The sequence below is a fragment of the Coenobita brevimanus genome, chromosome 74, assembly GCF_032717465.1.
Source record: "Coenobita brevimanus isolate Jiangsu-jjx chromosome 74, ASM3271746v2, whole genome shotgun sequence".
Classification (NCBI taxonomy): Eukaryota; Metazoa; Arthropoda; class Malacostraca; order Decapoda; family Coenobitidae; genus Coenobita; species Coenobita brevimanus.
Genome location: NC_137027.1, coordinates 15,673,797 through 15,694,653, shown reverse-complemented (window position 1 = coordinate 15,694,653; position 20,857 = coordinate 15,673,797). Strand labels below are relative to the sequence as shown.

At 47.3% G+C, this 20,857-nt stretch overlaps 1 protein-coding gene across 1 annotated transcript in view; it reads left to right on the top strand.

Annotated features, from left to right (window-relative positions):
* Nucleotides 1-20,857, top strand: part of LOC145407786 (alpha-(1,3)-fucosyltransferase C-like) — a 269,611-nt gene that overhangs the window by 222,615 nt on the left and 26,139 nt on the right. The window contains exons 6-7 of the mRNA XM_080278650.1: nt 11,247-11,418; nt 12,844-12,998. Coding sequence (XP_080134776.1) covers nt 11,247-11,418; nt 12,844-12,998 — 327 coding nt within the window. The remainder of the gene's footprint in view (nt 1-11,246; nt 11,419-12,843; nt 12,999-20,857) is intronic.

The following is a 20,857-nucleotide window of genomic DNA, read 5'->3' as shown; positions in this document are numbered from 1 at the left end:
CATCCTGATTTGATCCGGCGGTACCTCTCCCCGAAAGTAGTGTCGGATTCCTGCTAAGGCGATGGTGAGGTGGCTGCGAGTCATAGGGGTGCACGGCCCTGGCTGATTTGTGCCGTTGTTGCACTGAGTCTCGCGGTTCAGCTGCAGCTCCTCTGTGGGGTCCTGGTGGGGGTGTCGGGGAGTTTCCGGGGGCTCTATGCTGCAGTTCTTGCATTTTACCACGTTCCTCCTGGAAAAAGTCACGTCCCCGTGACTGGAGGTAATAGACGTGAGTGTTATGAGTGGCATAAACTCATTGGAGGTCCTTGAGAAGTGCCTGACAGGCAGTGGTGGCATGGTTCTCCTCTTGCTCTGCATCACAGGTGAGGAAGAGTGCACAGGTGGTGGGGGAGGAGCGGAGGAGGTGGAGTAGGTGGCGTGGCCCTCGTAGCATGCGGTTTCTGCCGAGGGTAGGTGCCCATACTGCCTGACGCACTTTCATCTTGGTGGTTGTTGCTGCTGGTGTGGTGTGGTGCTGTATGCTGGACACCAAGGGTAGGAGCCGGGTTGTGTTCCATGGTAATGCGGCGTAGGGTCTCTTGGGAGTATAGATGGTGGGGATCTGGGCTTGATGTAGCATGCAGTGTGAAGGTGGGGGGAGGCGGGTGGCATGGGGGAATGGGTGTATCAGGCGGGTGGGTGCGAGAGGCAGCCAGAGTGGGTGGTTGTGGTCTTGAGGGTGGGAGTGGGTAGGGAGGGGGGCATGCAGGGTGGGCGCGGTTGGGCGGTATGCAGCGTGGGGTGGGTGTGGTGGAGTGTGATGATGTTGGAGTGGGCATAGGTAAGGGTTGTGGGCCGGAGGTGGTGGTAGTTGGGTGTGGTGATGGCGTGGTAGCGTGGGCTGGATACATGGGGCTGGGCTGCGAGGATGGGGTGGCGGGAGGAAGTGGTGAGGGAGAGCGGTGGGAGGTTGGTGTGGCAGGTGAGATGTCAGGTGAGGTACGTGGTGGGGTGCTGGCCGGGGAGGCTGAGGTGGTAGGGGGGGTGGAGGGTGAGGGTGAGGAGGAAATGTAGCACTTGTATGTGGACGTGGGGGGTGGCGCCAGAACAGGAGGAGGGCGGGGGTGTGGGGCTGGGGCATCAGGGGCGGAGGCGCAGAAGGGACGCATGTGGCAGTTCCGGAGGGTGCATGGGGTGCCATGATAGTTGATGACAACTTGATAGGGGTTGGGGACGCGGGTGATTGTGTGGGGTCCCGTGAAGCGGGGGACGAGTTTGTTTGGGGTGGGGAGTTGGGCAATTATGACAGTGTCGCCAGGGCGGAAAGGGTTGGGGGCTGTGTCGGGGCTGAGGTCTTGGTTTTTCTGTAGGTGGACCAGTCGGCCCTTCAGGTGGTGCAATGGGTCTGTGGTTGGAGCAGAGGTGGGTGGCTGTAGATGTTGGCGGAGGGGCAGTATGAGGGGGGCCTTGCCGAATATCCTCTCATAGTGGGAAACCCCGTCTTCTCGGGCAGGAATTTATGCCCCACTGGACAATTTTCACATGACCAGGCCAGTCGTCATCTCTTGTGGCCACGATGCGTGTGCGCAATTGATTCATGAGGGTGCAATGGCTATGTTCGCACACTGCGTTTCCCTGTGGCCAGTAAGGAGAGGAGTGGGAGATCCTGTATCCAGATATTTTGGTGAGTTCTTCCCAGACTTTCCATTAAGCTTTGGGGCGTTGTCTGAATGGATGGCCTAGGGAATGCCGAAGTAAGGGAACATGTGTCGGAGGAGGGCGTCAGCGACGGCGACGGCATGATGCTCCTTGGCTGGACAGGCTACGACAAATTTTGAATGTGTCCACGAATGTGATCACGTACTTGTACCCTGATTTTGGAGGGAGGGGTCCCACTACGTCAGTTGCTAAGAGTTGCCAGGGCTTGTGGGCGGTGATGTGGCCCGAGGGTCCTGCGGTTCATGTGATGTCTTTCACCAGTGCACAGGTGAGGCAACTTTGAATGATTTCCTTGGCGACAATGGAGGGGTTTGGTGCCCAGTACGTGTCGCTGAACACCTGTAGCAGTTTCTTGGTGCACAGATGGATGCCGTTATGGGCATGAAGGTGGCATAAGGTGTCAAGCGCAGTTTCGGGGGCCAGGAGGATATGACCGGATGGGGTTAGGAGGTGGTCACCCTCCCGGTATAGTTTGTTGAACAGGTGGGAAGGGATCCAAGAGGGTCGCTCCTTGCGGCGCCATTGCTGCAGGAGGTCTGTCTCCGGCTGGAGGGTGTGGGTGGGGAGGCAGAAAAGGGCATCCGCGTTGGTGTGGAGTTTTCTGGGCCTGTAGATCTCGTAATTAAATTCCTTGAAGGTCTCACACCACCTGATGAGTTGGGCATTATGGGAATCAGATTGGCGTAACCACTGGAGAGACTGGTGGTCCGTGATGATAGTAACCTGAGTCCTGGAAAGGTATGCCCTGAAGTGCTGGAGGGCCAATACTATGCCGAGGCATTCCCGCTTGGTTGCGGCATAGTTCTTTTCAGCTTGATTCAGGGTGCAGCTGGTGCAGGCGATGATGTGTTCCCGGCCTGCCTGAACCTGGGCTAACACGGTGTCTATGGCGGAGGGGGAAACATCGGTGTAGAGGCAGAAGGGAAGGGCGTAATCGGGAAAGGCCACGATAGGGGCAGAGACGAGCTTGTCTTTGAGCTATTGAAAAGCAGCTCGCCTTTCTTCCATCCAGAGGAACGGTTCCCCCTTCCTGGTCAAATCGTGAAGGGGCTTTGCGATGTGGGTAAATCCCTTCATGAAGCGGCAGTAATAGGACATTAGTCCTAGGAAGGCACGGATGCCACGGACGTCCTGTGGTGGAGGTATGTCTGCTATGGCGTGGAGCTTGTTAAGGTCGGGGGAGAGTCCTGCCTGGGAAATAACGTGGCCCAGGAACGAGACAGTCCAAGCAGCCAGGACGCACTTAGAGGGCCGGAATTTGAGGCCTGCCTGGCGAATCCTGGTGAAGACTCAGCGGAAGCGCTGCAGGTGGTCGGCCCAGGTCTGGCTAAAGACGATGACGTCATCTAAGTACGCCAGGCATATTTCTCAGGTGAGACCGCTAAGGACAGATTCCATAAGCCTGGAGAAGGTGGCGGGGCATTGCAGAGTCTGAACGGCAGGACATTAAATTCGTAATGTTCACTGTTACTTGTCAAAAAGGCCGTTTTGCCTCGGTCCTCTCGGCACAGGGGGACCTGCCAGTATCCAGACTGGAGGTCGAGGGTGGAAAACCAAGACACCCCGTAAAGGGAATCTAAGGAATCCTCGATTCGTGGGAGGGAGGTGGCATCTTTGATTGTGACGTCGTTCAGGCGGCGGTAACCGATGCAGAATCGCATTGTGCCGTCCTTCTTTTTCACTAGAACGACGGGGGAGGACCAGGAGCTGGTGGAGGGGGAAATGACGCTCGCCTCTATCATTTCTTGTACTTGGCGGTCCTTTTCCTCCCGTTGTCTGGGGTTTTTCCGTTGGGATGGTTGTCTAATGGGTGGGCCTGTCGTATGAATTTCGTGCGACAGGTATGTGGTGTGTCCTATGTCTGCTGGTCCTGCTGCAAACAGATCCTGAAAATCCAGGAGAAGGCGGCGTAGGGTGTCTGACTGCTGGGCAGAGAGATGGTCAGGGATGGGTGGCAGGGGGGCAGGGGAGTGGAAGGAGGGTGGGGCGCAGGGCTCGGCTTTCTCCATCTCTCTGATGATGAGCCCTTTTGGGAGAGTGAGGGGGGAAGGGGCAAGGTCAGCGATACGGACAGCGGCGTGATGTGGGGGGAGGAAAGTGGGAGATAATAGGCAGGCGGAGAGGGCTCCCAGCGGGAGGAGAGTGGAGAACAAGACAGAGGGGCTGGAGAGCTGGTTGAGGGGCACCCAGGCCTCATGATGGGGGGGGATGGTAATGGCAGCAGAGATGGTGGCAGGGAAAGAAGGAGGAGGGGTGGTGAGGGGAGGCATGGTGGGAGGAGCAGGGGGTTGAGGAAGGGGTGGAGGGGGGTGAGGAAGGGGAGAAGGGGGCGAATCATCCGGCCGAGGCCGTGGCTTACAGGCAAACGGCCTGGATGGGGTTGGGCAGGGCACGGAACTGGAGCTGCCAGTAGCGGCAGTCTGTGGTAGCTCCAAGCTTCTGGAGTAGGTCCAGTTCCAAGTACCCCTCATAGCTCCGGCAGGAGGAGTTGAAAATAATGAATTGGTGTTGGGTTGACACCGGCTGATGGGTGTCAACCTGTAGGGCCCGTGTCTCCCCATGGATGGGCAGGGGGCCATCCCCCACGTCCACAAGGTGAGTGGCAGTGGGGCGGAGTGGGCCAAAGGTCGATTTATGCGGGAGAAATAGTGGCTGTAAAGGCAGGATCTGGCCGCTCCCGTATGGACTAACAATCTGGCCTTCACGCCGTTCAGTTTCATCTTGTGGTACACTGGGGGGGCGATATTTGGGGGTAATGGCCCCCACCACTGTGGTTTGGTGTGGGGTCGGGCCTAAAAATCCAGCTGTTTGGCGCTTCCATCTTCCTGCTCCTGCTCCTGTTCCCCAGGATGGGGCTCCTCTATGGGTGCCAGTTTGTCCTCCGGGGCCTCATCCTCCAGAGAGGACACCTTACGTGATCCGGGGGCCATGGGCTTGTGGTGTATGGCCTTAAGCTGGTCCCGTATGTCATGTAAGGGACACCGGGAGCTGCAGGCTGTGAATTCCCATTCACTAGAATCAGGTTAGAGTTCTCCCAGGGGGCAGGGCGCCGGCGGGAGGGGTGTGCCCTAGGCGGGCTCGGCGCCGGGGTGGGGTTGGTGTGAGGCAAGGGCGGACGTGGCATGATCGGAGGAGCCGGGGGTTGAGTGGGACATTTCTTCACTACATTAATTTGCTGTGGTGTAGGGCAGGCGGTCAGGAGGCGCTGTATGAGCTGGATATCTCTATCCATGTCTCCAGTCAGGTCATGGATGGTAAAGTGTTGTTTGACAACACTCAGAAGCACTCTGAGAAGAGTGTTGAAAGTGTGTTGATCCCGGGTTTCCTCATCTGCCTCCGGGTAGGCAGCAGTAACTAGGCATCTTGCCTGTATCAGGGTATTATATAAATCCCCGTCAAATGGAAAACTATCCAACTGGGATAGAGCCACCACTTTCCCTAATGATGGGGTGATGGCCTGAACAACGAACTTCGTAAAGTTCTGCCAGGTGAGCTCCGGGACGACTTTCAGTGCTATGTTCGCCGCCGCTTTGCCCAATAGTGGAAGTGTGACTGCGACTTTTTGCTGGTCATTACCAAAGCCAATATCCAGTAAGGGTTTAATAATTGCCAGATACGTGTGTATACCATACTGGTCAGGGTCAAACTTGGGTAATTGCACGTGTGGTTTTGTTGCCATTTTGCCAAATATTTCTTCACTACCTCCCTCGTATGCCCGGGTTAAGAACCACCGCTGTCCACAAGTGTAATGCTAGGTGAAAAAGACCTGACTACTCGGTCCTAGAATACCTAACGTGTAGCGGGGTCCTCTTTCAAGACCGGGGCTTAGTGCATATAAGAGAGAGACAGGACACAAAAACTCCAGGCAATAACCTTTACACGTGTATTCCTTCGGTAAGACACAAGACAAACAGCAGATAATACAACACAGTATTTGGTGAATTATGATCCTTAACTAGATAGTCAGTATCTCGCAGGATACTAGTTCAACAAGCACTGAGGATAACACTCTAGGTTTAGTGTACAGGTTTACTCAGAACACAGGGTCTCAGTGCACGTGGGAGAGTTGGGGGTGAGTCTCACACGGGGGGGGGGAGAGGGGCGACGTGCTGAGGAACTGGTTATAGTTATAGTAATATAAAGTGGGAGTTAATGTTAGAGACTTTGACTTGTTATATTCTGGTAGCAAAGAGGTTTTGGTAATTTATTGTAACACGATTCTAGATTTTCACGTACGTAGGGAATGCCGAGAGGAGATTCAAGAAGGGAGGATGTAAGGGACTGAGAGTCTCGTTATATTTATTATAATATGAGAGGGAGGGTATTACTAACACTTTCTCTTCACTATTTTCTGATAGCAAGGGGCATTTGGGTATTTTACTAATATGAATCCCTCAGGTTGAGTGTCTTACTGATTTCATACAAGGGCGTCACTCCGTGAGTCTGGTTCACCAACACTTAGACACTGCACTTGTTACTATTATTCCGCCCTGTGATATAATTCATTCCCTTTCTAACTTCTCGTGAACCCTTGACCTGTTATTCGCGGTGCACTATGTTACTACAGCACTGTTACACTAACGTGGGGCAATATCACACTTAACATGAGTCACTTATATGGTGGGGGCGGTGGGAAGACACGCCGGCGACAATTCTGCCGGGACTGGGGCACCGCCAGGGGAGGGCGTGCCGACAGGACACAGGACGACTCGCAGGGGTGTCTTCTTTCATCCGAGGCTGCAGGTGGCGGCGGGGACCGTATCCTCCAGGCTGGGTACAGGGGAGTGGCCCTCAGGACTGAGGCCAAACAGGTCCAGAAATCTCTGCCTCATGTTTCGGCCGCAGGTGGAGGTCTTCCGCAGTCGGGGCATAGGGAGGTCTCACCCGGGCATCCTGGGATGGGCCTGGAGTGTCCTAGGGCTGCATTCCCCAGAACCATGTGGCGCCGTCAGAGAGGGACTGCAGCACCGACCTGAATAAGGGTCCATCAGGTGGGTCTTCTCTAGGGCCAGGCGTAGGGAGCAGAGGCCAGGGGAGGCGTTAAGGCCTCTCTGGAATTCTCCTGTGTCCTCTGTGTCGGGAGTCTGGGCCCTCGTCTCACGCTGGGGTGGCGGGACTGCTTCCGCCTGTCTCCAGCCCTGGGGCCCGGGTACTGGCCGTGGCTTCCTAAGGGTGCGACTATGAGGCGCCAAGGCCCAGCTACTGGCCGTGGCCTGGCAGGGGGAATCGGAGTGCCTCTGGACACCTTCAGAGCAGCTACCAGCCGTCTGATGAAGGCGGGAGCGGCTACATGCCGACTCCTGCAGGAGGGGTGGGGAGCGGCTACAGGCCGACTCGGGGGCAGCACCTTCGGAGCAGCTACTGGCCATCTGGCGAAGGTGGGAGCGACTACAGGCCGTCTCCTTCTGCCAGAGGGAGGAACGGCTACTGGCCGACTCAGGGGCAACACTTTCGGAGCGGCTACCGGCCATCTGATGAAGGCAGGAGTGACTACATGCCATCTCCTTCTGCCGGAGGGAAGAGCGGCTACAGGCCAACTTGGGGGCAACACCTTCGGAGCGGCTACCGGCTGTCTGGTGAAGGCGGGAGCGACTACAGGCCATCTCCTTCTGCCGGAGGGAGGAACCGCTACAGACCGACTCAGGGGCAACACCTTCAGAGCGGCTACTGGCCGTCTGACGAAGGTGGGATCGACTACAGGTCGTCTCCTGCTAGAGGGAGGGGCGGCTACAGACTAACTCAGGGGCAATGCCTTCAGAGCGGCTACCAGCAGTCTGGCGAAGGCGGGAGCGGCTACAGGCTAACATCTGCAGGATGGGGTGTCAGGTGGCTACCAGACGTCCCTGGAAGGACTCCTTCTGACGAAGGCGGGAGCGACTACAGGCCATCTCCTGATTACCCTCAGGTCGGTTGTTTACCGATTCCCTTACGAGGGACATTCGGCTACCAGCCGTCCCAAAGAGGAAGACACCTTCGGAGAGGCTACTGGCACACTCCTGTTGAAGGCAGGAGTGGCTACAGGCCAACTCCTGAGGGGCGCTGTTTGGAGCTGGATAGGCAGCTCCACCCCAATCTGATATGGCGGTACCTCTCCCCGAAGGAAGTGTCAGATTCCTGCTAAGGCGACGGTGAGGCAGCTGCGTGTCATAGGGGTGCTCGCCCCGGGCTGACTTGTGCCGTTGTCGCACTGAGTCTCGTGGTTCGGCTGCGGCTCCTCTGTGAGGTCCTGGTGGGGGTGTCGGGGAGTTTCTGGAGGCAATATGCTGCAGTTCATGCATTTTAATGTCTTTATTGTTTATGCCTGTGTTTATTTACAATCGTAAACAGGGTGGTTGTGTGTGTTTTGCAAGAGAGGAAGAAGATGATATTTTCTGTCTGGGTCGAGATAATGGGTGTAACTATGTGTGTTTAGGCAGGGCCATGAACGAAAAAAATCGTACACCCACTCGTCACAGCAGCAGGTGATGAACTGACAGTGACAGATGAGGTGTGAGAGCGTGAAGGTCAGTCTCATGTCCCAGATGTTCGTTCACTTCCCGAAAGTTTTCACAGTTTTCTACAAGTTGCACTGCACTGAATGATCCAAACCAGTACAACACACTGCCCCCGAGAAATAGGCCCTGCGGCTTTTGCCCAGAGTCGGACACATAAAAAAAAAAAAGAATAGGTAAAGACACCAACACAAAAATGTATTTTTCACTTATTACCATGTCTTTTTTGTTTGTGCCTGTATTAATTCATAATCGTAAACAGGTTGTTGTGTGTGATTTGCAAGAGAGGACAAAGATTATATTTTCTGCCTGGGTTGATATATTGGGTGTAGTTGTGCTTGTTTAGGCATGGCCAGGAGCGAAAAAATCTAAAATCCACTCATCACAGCAGCAGGTTCTGGACTGCTTGATGAGGTGTATCGATGTGTAGTGTAAGTCAGTCTGAAGACATTCAGAACGTTCGTTCACTTCCCAAAAATTTTGGCAGTATTTTATAGGCTGCTCTCAAACGACGCCTGCAGCTATTTATCGGCTAAACGTCATTCGACGCTGGTGGCCATTGAGCGGTAAGAGGTTGGAAAAACTAGAGCAGGGCTTTAAATATTTTAGGAAATGAACCCTTCCCACTGCATAGGAGACACAAAGCAGCTTTAGCGGCTTTTAAAAAACACAAATACTGAGCAATGGTGTCCATAACACTCTACTAGTACAAAGAAGGAGAGATTCCAGCCTTCAGTCCCAACCTATCTAATCCCACTGTTTATCATCGAGAGATAGCTCGGACAAGTACTTTCTTCTCTTTTGCGATTAGATAGGCTACACTGAGTAATGTGTGTGTGTGTGTGTGTGTGTGTGTGTGTGTGTATTCTACAACAGACACAGACACTGCAAAACCATATCAGAGTGGTGTGTACAAGTGCCATGCTCCCTCGCATCTCAAATACGGATCACTCGAATACTGATGTGACACGAAATTGTTAGCATACGACTTACGTATCTGTCGTGGGTGGCATGTGCAGCAGAACAATATCTTCACTGTGCTCTGGAGAGACTATTCCCTTTTCAGACTGGAGGCTTCTTTAAGGACTGCTTGTGGAGTGCTGCCTTGCAGTGTTGAGCAGACTTGAGTACTTCTTCGACCCACTAGGGTAGGGGTTCCCAACCTTTTTAGCACTGTGCCCTACCATTGGTTAGGATTGTATTCAAAATGCCCCCTTACCCCTCTGTCGCCTAAACAACGATGTTTTTATCTGTTCTATATGGATGCTTAAGATGTTAGATGGCAACACTTCATGAGATTGCTCAAAATGATGGTTGTGAAGTTTTCCTATCAAAGTTTCTTGTTCATACATATCTTTGGGAATACCCTGTATGCATCTGAATGGTCTAGCCTTATGTTGAAATCGATTACCTCATGCCCCCCTTGGCATTCCTAAACGCCCCTCAGGAGGGAGCACCCCCCCAGCTTGGGAAATGCTGCACTAGGGCCAGAATAGATAGGTTCAACCATACTATAGTCGCAGCACATGAGACTGAAGGTGTCATTATCATACTCTGGCAACCTACCAGTCATTATTGTTCCCGATTTTGTGTCGTACTATACACCGATCATATTATTATACACAAATATATTATACAAAAATATCATTATACCCAAACATATTATAGATGAATCACACAGCTATCATAATACATGAAATCGGACACACTGATGAGGGGTAGCTTGCCAGGGCACGATAAAAACACCTTCAGACTCTAGAAGAGCCCATTAGCAGCAGCCACATTAAAAGCACTCCCCCCACCCGAGTCATAAGCCAGCCAGGATTGGTATAGTGGCTGTTTTCTTCTCCCACCCTTTTCGAGACCCTCTTGAGCCACAGCCGTAGACTAGAAAGGTGGTGACCATTTAGGAGTTGGAAAGAGGAGCTAGTTGAGGAGAAAAACAAAGCCACCTCATCCTCCCTCTCTCCGGAGACCCTCTTAAGTTAGAGCCCTAGCCAGAAAAGATGGTGGTCTTCGTGGGTAGGAGCGAGGAGGACTCAGAGGAAGTCAGCCAGGCCACCTCAACCTACACGTCTTCTTACACTCTCTTTGCGTGAAGAGATGAGCCTGTTCATGAACTGCCGCCATACAGTGGTGAGCAGCCATGAATATTTCTTTGACCTAAGAGGGTCAGACTACTGTATATATATATATATATATATATATATATATATATATATATATATATATATATATATATATATATATATATATATATTGTGTGTGTGTGTGTGTGTATGTGTGTGTGTCTGGGTGTGTTCATTATATATATATATATATATATATATATATATATATATATATATATATATATATATATATATATTGTGTGTGTGTGTGTATGTATGTTTGTTCATATATATATATATATATATATATATATATATATATATATATATATATATATATATATATATATATGAACACACACACACATACACACACACTATATATATATATATATATATATATATATATATATATATATATATATATATATATATATATATATATATATATATATATATATATATATATATATATATATATATATATATATATATATATATATATATATATATATGAACACACACACACATACACACACACACTATATATATATATATATATATATATATATATATATATATATATATATATATATATATACAGTATATATATATATATATATATATATATATATATATATATATATATATAGTGTGTGTGTGTGTGTGTGTGTGTTCATACTAATATGTATACTGTTGTATTTACGTTACAGTATATCTTTTTTCAAATCCTAGAAATTTGTTCTAGAAGATTTACTCAAAAATATGAATCAGTTTATATTATAATTGTTTTGTGAAACTTTGTGCATAGTTGTTTCATGGCATCTGAAGAGAAGCATTTTAAAATAATCATGGCTGCGTTCCAGTGAGGGGAAAGTGAGTAAAAGTACAAGAAATGAAAAGTTACTATATTTTTCATTATTTACTTCTTTCTGTATATCACCAGCTACGGCCGCTTCCACCGTCTACCCATCGCCACTCCTCCATCGCCTCTCTCAGTATTTTCAGGAAGGAACTACGCAGAAGGCAAGACTAGGATGATCGCATGGTTCGTGTCCAACTGCTACACGCACTCTCGAAGGGAGAAACTGGTGGCCGCCATGCAAAAGTTTGTGACGGTGAGAAATGTTGGAATATTCTCTCTCTCTCTCTCTCTCTCTCTCTCTCTCTCTCTCTCTCTCTCGTTTATATTTCTCAATATTTCTTTTTTCAGTGTCGCTTTTTCTTATAATCGTATTATTCTGGCCTAACGCGACAAGGCCCTAAACTTCGACAGCTATATATGGATCACCTGTAACTGCTATGTGATTAGCCTGCATCACACAAAGAATTCAGTTAGCAACCATAAAGAAACACCAGACAAAATATTCAATCATCATCGAGTGAGAAATTATCGTCTAATCCTTACTTTCGAGGTCGCAGATTTTATAATGCGCTTTCGAGTGTAGACAACGTAAGATATTGTAAGGTACTTATGATTTGTGACTCAGAGATAGAAGCAGACACACCAACTCCTGTAGCTAAGTGGAGCACAAAGGTGGCCTAACTGGTGATCGGTCAAGTTCTGCACTGTAAGTATATCTCTTCAGTCAGGTTGGCTTATTCTTCTTGCTTCCAGAGAGATTTATTCAACTTAGGGGAGGGTTTTGCAGTGAAGCAGTTAATGAAAGCTACTCTATATCCAGCCCTCTTGTTCGAAAAAGAAAAAAAAAAATCCTAAGCTGAGTACAATAATCTGGAGGGAGTAAAAATGTATTAAACAATACGTTAGCTGACTGAAGAGGTTAACTCTAAGCAAAGCCCTTGCACATCGAAACCGTCAGGAAGGAAAGATTAGCAAAGAACAATTTTCATCTCATGAATGTAAGGCCAAATCTGCTTGTGTATGCAGCATCAGGCACACCCAAATTACTGATCCTAGTTGCCATACAAAAGGACGCGAGATCAAATTGGACCTCCTGATGAACTGTCACATCATGGTTCTGTGCACCTAAATGTACACTAGGCTACATCCGCACACACGCTAAATTATCTCCCACGTTACTGATTCAGATGACGTCAGTTTTCCATATAAATCACTAGTTTACTCTGGGATCTGTAAGTACATCTGCATATGTACAGAATTATCTCTTTAGATTACTGAACTAATTTCCCTAGAGGTAACAAGTCATTCATGTTAGATATTCTGGTAAACTAATGCTACTAGCTTTGGTCACCTAAGTACGCATCTACGCATGCTCAAAAGTGACCTCAACCTTTTGATAGAATACTCGTACACATTGCTGCAGCGATGATAGTCATGCTTGTAGTAGTGTAAGTGATAGTGATGATCTTGACAGGTATGGTAACAGTGTTAATGAGGACAGTGGTGGTGGTGATAGTGATATAGTTGGGATAATGTACAGTGCATTAGAGGCACTAACAGAGGTTGTGGTAATAGACACATGTCAAAAACTGTAATCCTTTTGTCTGGCTTTTCCGGCAATGATGATTACCAAGGTCAGATCACAATACTGGACCCTATTTCTGTGTTTAATCCTCAGGTGGATATAATTGGACACTGCGGCAAACTGTCTTGCCCTCGCTCCTCCACCGACCACTGCTACACCATGATGGCAAAGCACTACAAGTTCTATCTTTCTTTTGAAAACTCACTCTGCAAGGACTACGTCACAGAGAAACTCTTCTCCGTGCTAAGGTAGGACTAGAACAGATTACAGTGTTTGGGTATCGATTCATTTATTTTTTAAATTAGGTGGGGAAAAAGGTTATCATGATGACGATGCTGTAGCAGCAGCTGCTACTGTTCTTGTTGTTGTTGTTGTTGTTGTTGTTGTTGTTGTTGTTGATAATGATCATGATCATTATTATCAATCAAGCAATTTATGTGAGAAGTAGCATATTTCGCATAGTATCATCCTATACATTAAGTTGTTTATTAAATTATATGGGTAATATAATGATAATGATTTACTCTATCAGGATCCATTCGGATCAAGAGATAAAAGTACCATAATTTCACCTGACGTCATTCCACATACTGTACAGGATATCCTTTTAATTTGTTGTCAGTTACTATAGGCTTCTCATATATGCAAGGTATATTGAAACTTTGCGTGTATTTCGATACGAAATACCCCATAATTAGTCACAAGCTGGATTAATTGCACTTTTTTCCCCTCATTACTTCTGTGTCCCCACAAAATGTCTATCTTTTCCTTCTATGATCCCACAAAATATCTTTCTGCCTGTGTATGTATCTATCTATATTTCTATAGCCCGATGCCTAAATCTCGGAAGGGGTGGCCACTAGCACATTTTCTCCATGCATGTCACCATGTCAGCCATCAGGTTGCCCTTTCTCCAAGTCATACCCACCTCTCAAATACCTCTCCACCCCCAGTGGCGGATCCAGGGGGGACAGGAGGGGCGGCCGCCCCCCCTTCAGCTAGAAATGGCGCCCCTAAGAGCTGATTATTATCAAATATCAATGTCAGTAAAAATAGAAAGCTATAATAATAATAATAATAATAACAATTATAGTACCGCACACCCAGACCCCCTAGCTTATTGCCGCGCGTCTTCGGCGCTCGGCGCCCGTTACATTGACAAACAGCACCCCCCCACCCTTTCCTAAATCCTGGATCCGCTATTGTCCACCCCATCCACCCCATCCCTTCATATCTCTCTCTCTCTCTCTCTCTCTCTCTCTCTCTCTCTCTCTCTCTCTCTCTCTCTCAGTAACACGGTGGTTTGTGGCAAGAGAATAAGTTTGGTCAACATGATGCGATAAGTGAAACATGAAAGTGTCAAAGTGTAGCTGTATGGTGCAGGAAACAGACTGTTGTTGTTACTGTTGAGGGTACAGGAAAATTGATACCACAGACATTTTTACCAGTGGAATAATTATCACTATATGCCAATTCATCGTCACAGCCCCTTCAGCCCAAGGGTTCACTTGCCGAAGGCGTTTCTAAGAATTAACATTATGGTGTCTTGTTTGACTGAGTTATTCGTCTTGAGGAAACTAATGTTTAATAGGTTAAATATCGAAGTAACAATTCGAAGTAAAACTTTTCCATTGACAATCATATTTTTTGTCCGACTCAGACAATAGGCCTAACAACCCATTCCCCGAAACACATCAGTCCTCCTATGTACCACAAACCACATGTCACCACTTAGGCGCTAAAACCCACCGTCCATATTTAATCCATGCTAGGACAGTCGTATACAAGACTGGTGTATTGATCTTTGCGGGAGTGTTTTTGCTACATGTTGAAGGGACTTTGCGTTTACGAAATTCAAATTCTTAATCTGTTCCCTGTCCTTCCTGGGGATCGAACTCGTGTCTTTAGAACTGAAGACCACCTCTCTACCGACTCGGCAACCACCTCATCCATAAATGAGCCGGCAAACGTTGGGTCTGGTTAGTACTTGGATGGGTGACCGCCTGGGAACACCAGATGCTGTTGGCATCCCTACGTGTCAAGTGGGGTTGGTGGAGGATTAGTGCCCCTCCCTGTAAAACAGTTAACTCTAAGCCGTTGGCCACCCCGTTTGGGATACATGGCGTCTGGCAATGAATGAAATGAATGAAATACAGTTGGATACGCACTGAGAGTTTTGTATATATCAAATATAAAACCAGAAAGGAATTATCTTACCTCCACAAATATGTGGTTCAAACAGGTGGATAATATAAGGACATACCCGTATATGACTATTATTGCCGTCATGTCAATGCATGACGTTGAGGATGTTAACCCTTTTATGTTTGGTGCAAGAGAACTACAATAATATTATCTGACTAACATCTTTCGATTTTATTCAGCTGTGAGGCAGTGCTGGAATAATAAAAGTGTAAAGGGAGCTTTTAAAAGTGCGAACTGAGTAATTTAATATGTAATACAATGAGACTGATATATATCAAGGCTTGCTAAGTGCAATACGCTAATTACGAGCGAGCAAGCTCAGCGAAGGAAGCGATGTTTAGCCTACTCTACGTTCAGCTGAGACATAACGGTCCGACACGACCAAGCCCGGCCCGACACAACACGGCCCGACCGCGACGGTTTTCAGAGGCTAATAACTTTTCTGTGTGAGAGAGAGAAGAGATTCTTTCAGTAAAGAGTAGATACAATCAATAAATTTTGCTATTGAGGCCAAAGAAGTCCCGTGGAATCCTAGCTTTCCAAGCGAATGTACCAAGGCTGCAATTGACACGCTCCAGTATGAAATCAAATTTTAAAAAGATTTCCTGTTGTAACACTGCTTTCTTGCATGGATTCTAACAATTAAATATTGGATGTTATACTTAAATTTTACATGAACATTTTTTTTATATATTTAGGAAAGGGTAATCTCCCTATTTCTGGGTGTTATCATTCGATCAATAGCCAAGCGTTTTCCGACGCAGTTCATCGACACGGCAAGTCGGGAGCAGAGAAACGAACATTGCGCGTGTGATAAATGCTACGGAGCCTAGCTACAGAATATGCACATCCTGAGAGAAAACAGAGAGAAAACGTGAGAGAGTAAATATTTTAGCTTAATTATTCTTCTCTTATTGTTCAACTACCTCACCAGAAATGTCGAAAGTTTACACCAAGACGAAATTATGATGATAGGCATATGTGCAAACGCCCGCTTCCTTGTCAAGCACGTACTGAGCGCACTTTACTGATTTATTTAGTAATCACGTGGTCGGTGGTGGCGCTCACCATCCACACTTTCAAGTGGCTCTTCACTAAGTGACAAACCTAATGGTTTCATGTAATCGAGGAAACCATTTACTATGCTAGGTGGTAACCATATTGGCAAATAACTCTTGGTCTTTTGGTGGGTTAAGGTGCTCCAACTAGATGAGGCCCGCAAAGGTTTACATCCTAGGGGTGGTTGGGGTTAACTACTCACATAGTGCTACTCAGATGCAAGTGGGACTGGTCACCCTCGCGTTAAATGTCGAGACTGAGTAGCCCTATCCCCGGGCACCTACACTTCTGATGTCTCAATAATGGATTGGATGGATAAATGGATGAGTGTTTGAACGAAGGTTTACCTCCTCAGTCCGATTATGTTTTCATATTATTTGGTCTTGCTACCTTCAGCTGAGTTTATTAAGTCTGGGAGTAAGCCCTTGTACTGAAGGAGATAATGAAGGCTGTACCTAACTCCGTCAGTTCGAAGAAGTCTCTCCCAGGCTAACAAAAAAAGTTTGTAAAGAGAAAGACTGTAGCACCAGTCGAACAGGGCGGTACTCCCGAGGTGGATGGCAAGCTGGTGACGGAGAGCTGGAGCTCCCGTTTCACCAGCCCTCAGGACTTGATCCTGACCATCTCCCTTTGCTGAACACTTTCAGTGCTTTCATTTACACAGAAAGTAGGCCAGCATACTCTCTTAATACCTCTACTTTCAAATAGCTGCACCACACTACATGCACATAAGATAGCACACCTATTTTCATTCCCTTTACCAATGGCCGCTGCATTTATATCAGTAAACGAGGTGGTATTCCGGATTGCCGCCACCGGCAGGGTTGGGCTGGCGGCACAGGGTCCTCCCGGTCGCCATCAAGCGACTGTGCTGGCAGCGACTGTGCCGGCAGCTACTGTTGCAAATTCCTTCATGCCCGTCAGTGGAGGAGTGCAGCTGCGGCCTTATTCTTCACCAATACCCGTGGTCTCATTACCAGTTTGAATTCAGTTCTTTTTTTCCTACAGTCCATATCCCCTCCAGCCCTGTTCCTCACAGAACTCCAAATCTCTCCCTTTACCGAAATATCCCCATTTTCTTTTCCTAGTTACCATCTCCTCACAAACTTCCATAACAAGGGTGGCACCTGTTGTTATATCAAATCTGAATATGCACTTGACATTGTTTTAAACTTCAGCTTATTTTGATTACTCACTGTATTTTTTTTTATGTGCTCGACTCTGGGCATAGGCTTCACAGCCTGTTCCCAAGGCCCAGTAGTCCTCCTACATATCATAACCTCTACATGTCACCACTTCGGCGCTAACACCCACCGTCCATATTGAATACATGCTAGGGCTGTCTCATACAGGACAGGTGTATTGGTATTAGTGGGGGTATTTTTACAACATGCCATTGGGTCTTCTGGTAGACTGGTAATCTCTGTTTTACATGAAGTTAAAATCCTTAAACTGTTCCCTGCCCCAGCGGGGATTTGAAACTGGGTCTGATAGGACCGCAGGCCATGTCACTACCGATTGAGCCACCGCCTCCCCCTAAATTATCTGAATATTACCAAATATATCTGTGTAGTCTGTTGCTCCCTCAGTGCTTCTTCAGAACCCAGTGTATTTGACTCCATATCCACACAGTTGAGTAACCTTAGCACCAAAATTACCATTTTGGGTGATTTTATCATACATAATGTTGAATGGTTATTGCATTCTGCCAGGACTGATGATGCTGGTCTAGAGTGCAAGCTGCTTGCAGAATTGTCTCACGCAGTTGGTAAAGCAACCAACCAGAATACCAGATAATCCGGACCATAATGCCCATCTCCTTCATCTGTTCCTGATAAATAATCCAGAACAATACAGGATAGAAGAACTGTCACCACTTGGATCCTCTGACCACAAGCTCATCAAAGCCTCATTATTCAGCACCCCCAAACCTCCCTGTCCTGAACCTGTCAGGGTGACCCGATGGCACTTTGATAGGGCAAACTGGGATGGATTTAGAAATTAACTTGCTGACATTCCATGGCAGTCTCTCTTCTTTAGTCCACCCAGTCCCACATTAATGACTTTATACTAGCTGGTATGGACTTTCATACCAAGTCAACAGTTCACTAAAAGATCGAACTCTCTAAAGCGGTTTGATAGCAACTGTGCCAGAGCAACGGCCCTAAGTCATCAGCATATAACTCTTACTTAAAATTAAAAACATCTGAATCACTGTCAATTTAAAATTACTAGAAACCATGCAAAAGCTATAATAATTCTCGCTAAATCAAACTTTCTTCAAAATCAAGCATCAAAACTACTTAATCCTACTCTCAGTTCTTTCAATAATAACTCTAACAAGTCATCATCCATACTCCCACTAAAATCTTCAGATGGTAACATTACAAATGACCCGCGTGGGGAAACGAATATCTTTGCCAGTACATTTGCCAGAAATTCTTCCGTAGAGGTTGTTAGCCGGAACGTCCCAGTACTTGAACTTGACTCTCCCGAAATTGTTCAACTTAAAATACAGACTAGATACGTAAAATCCATCTTAGACAATTTACCAACCAATAAAGCTCCGGGCCCAGATGAAAATCCTCCAATTGTTTTGAAAAAGTGCTCCCCAGAACTTTCCTTTGTTCTAGCTAAATTATTCAGACTATGCATACGTACTTCTTCATTCCCTGATTCATGGAAAGAAGCCAATATCTACCCAATTCCAAAGAAACGAAGTTCCTCTGACCCCTCAGATTACAGACTAATAGCTATCACATCTTCTCTTGGTAAAGTATTTGAAATTGTCATTGGTAATCACAAAGTTAAACACCTTGAATCCAACAACTTAATTAATGATAGACATTATGGTTTTCGCCACGAAAGATCTATCTATCTATCTATCTATCTATCTATAGCCCGACGCCCTAATCCCGCAAAGGGTGGCCGCAGACAAAACGCCTCCAAGTCACTCTGTTACCCACCATTTGACTACCCTCCCCCCAACTCACCCCCCCCTCCCTCATATACCTCTCAACTCCATCCCTCCACCTCATCCTCGGTCTACCCCTCCCTCTCCTTCCCTCCACCTCACCTACATACACCCTCTTAGTCAGTCTTTCATTCTCCATTCTCTCCACATGTCCAAACCACCTCAGTGTATTTCTCCTAATCTTCTCAACCACATCCACATCTACCCCACAACGTTCCTTCACTTCTTCATTCGTCAACCTGTCCCTCCACGTCACTCCACATGCTTCTCTCAAGTAACTCATTTCCACTGCTCTCACTCTTGACTTGTTCCCCTCTTGCAAGGTCCACGCCTCGCTTCCATACGTCAGGGTAGGGATCACAATGCCATCATGCAGTGACTTCCATACTCACCTCCCTATTTCTCATCACTGCTTTCAGTGTACCAACAACCTTCCTTCCCTGCTGTACCCTTTCACGTACTTCATCCCCCAAAGTTCCATCCTTACTCATCACACTACCCAAGTACTTGAATGCACTCACATTCTCCATATCCTCACCATCCAACCTCACTGCACACTCTGTGACTTCATTCCTCTCAAACACCATAACTTTACTTTTGTTTACATTAACTTTCAGCTTCCTCCTCCTACACACTGTCCCAAATTCATTCACCAAACCTTGCAACTCCCATTCATCTTCACTCAACAATACTGTATCATCAGCAAACAGCAACACCGGAAGCTTCCAAATCTCACCCTCATTCATTAGGGCCAGCCCCACATCCACTGCCCTACCTTGCACCTCCTTTACAACCCCATCCATATATATATTAAACAGCCATGGAGACATCACACACCCCTGTTTCAGTCCCACATTGAGATCAAAGAACTCACTCAGCTCACCATCCACTCGCACCGTAGCCCTAGCTCCCTCGTACATACTCTTCACAGCACTCAACAATTTCCCCTCCACTCCATATATTCTTAATACCTTCCACATACCTTGCCTATCTATTCTGTCATAAGCTTTCTCCAAGTCCATGAAGGCAGCATACACTTTCCTTCCCTTCTCTAGATACTTCTCTACTAAACATCTTAGAACAAATATCTGATCTACACACCCTTTTCCCTTCCTAAATCCCCCTTGTTCTTCTCCAACTAGCTCCTCTGTCATATGCCTAACCCTATCAGTGAGTATTCTACCATATATTTTACCAGTCACACTAAGAAGGCAAATACCCCTATGGTTACCACATACTTCTCTCTCCCCTTTTCCTTTGTACAGAGGAACAATTATACCTGATTTCCAGTCCTCTGGAGCCCTTCCCTCTTCCCAAGCCAATCTACACAACTTCCACATCCACTCCACAACAATCTCACCCCCATACCTCAGCATTTCACCACACACTCCATCAATTCCTGGGGCCTTTCCCAGCTTAATCTTCTTCATCGCTTCCACTACTTCCGCCCTACTGATCTCTTCCTCCCTCCTCTCATCTCTTCTTCTCCCAGCCATTCCCCAACCACTTATACTCACACTGCTCTCACTCTCTACATTCAACAAATCCGCAAAGTGCTCCTTCCATCTCCTCAATTTCTCTCTCTTCTCCACCCACAATCTATTATTCCTATCTTTCACTCCCCTATTATTTCCCCTTTCACACTGCCTTACTTTCTTTACCTCCTTCCAAAACAATTTCTTACTCTCCCTCCATTTCACACTCAGATTCCTCCCAATCTCTTCATCCACTTTCTTCTTACTCTCCTTCACCAGTCTCTTAACCTCCCTTCTCCTGCTCACATATACCTCTCTCTTCTCTCTCTCATCTTCTCCCCTACCTCTACTCGCCAACCATTCACCATATGCCTTCTTCTTTTGTTCCACAGCT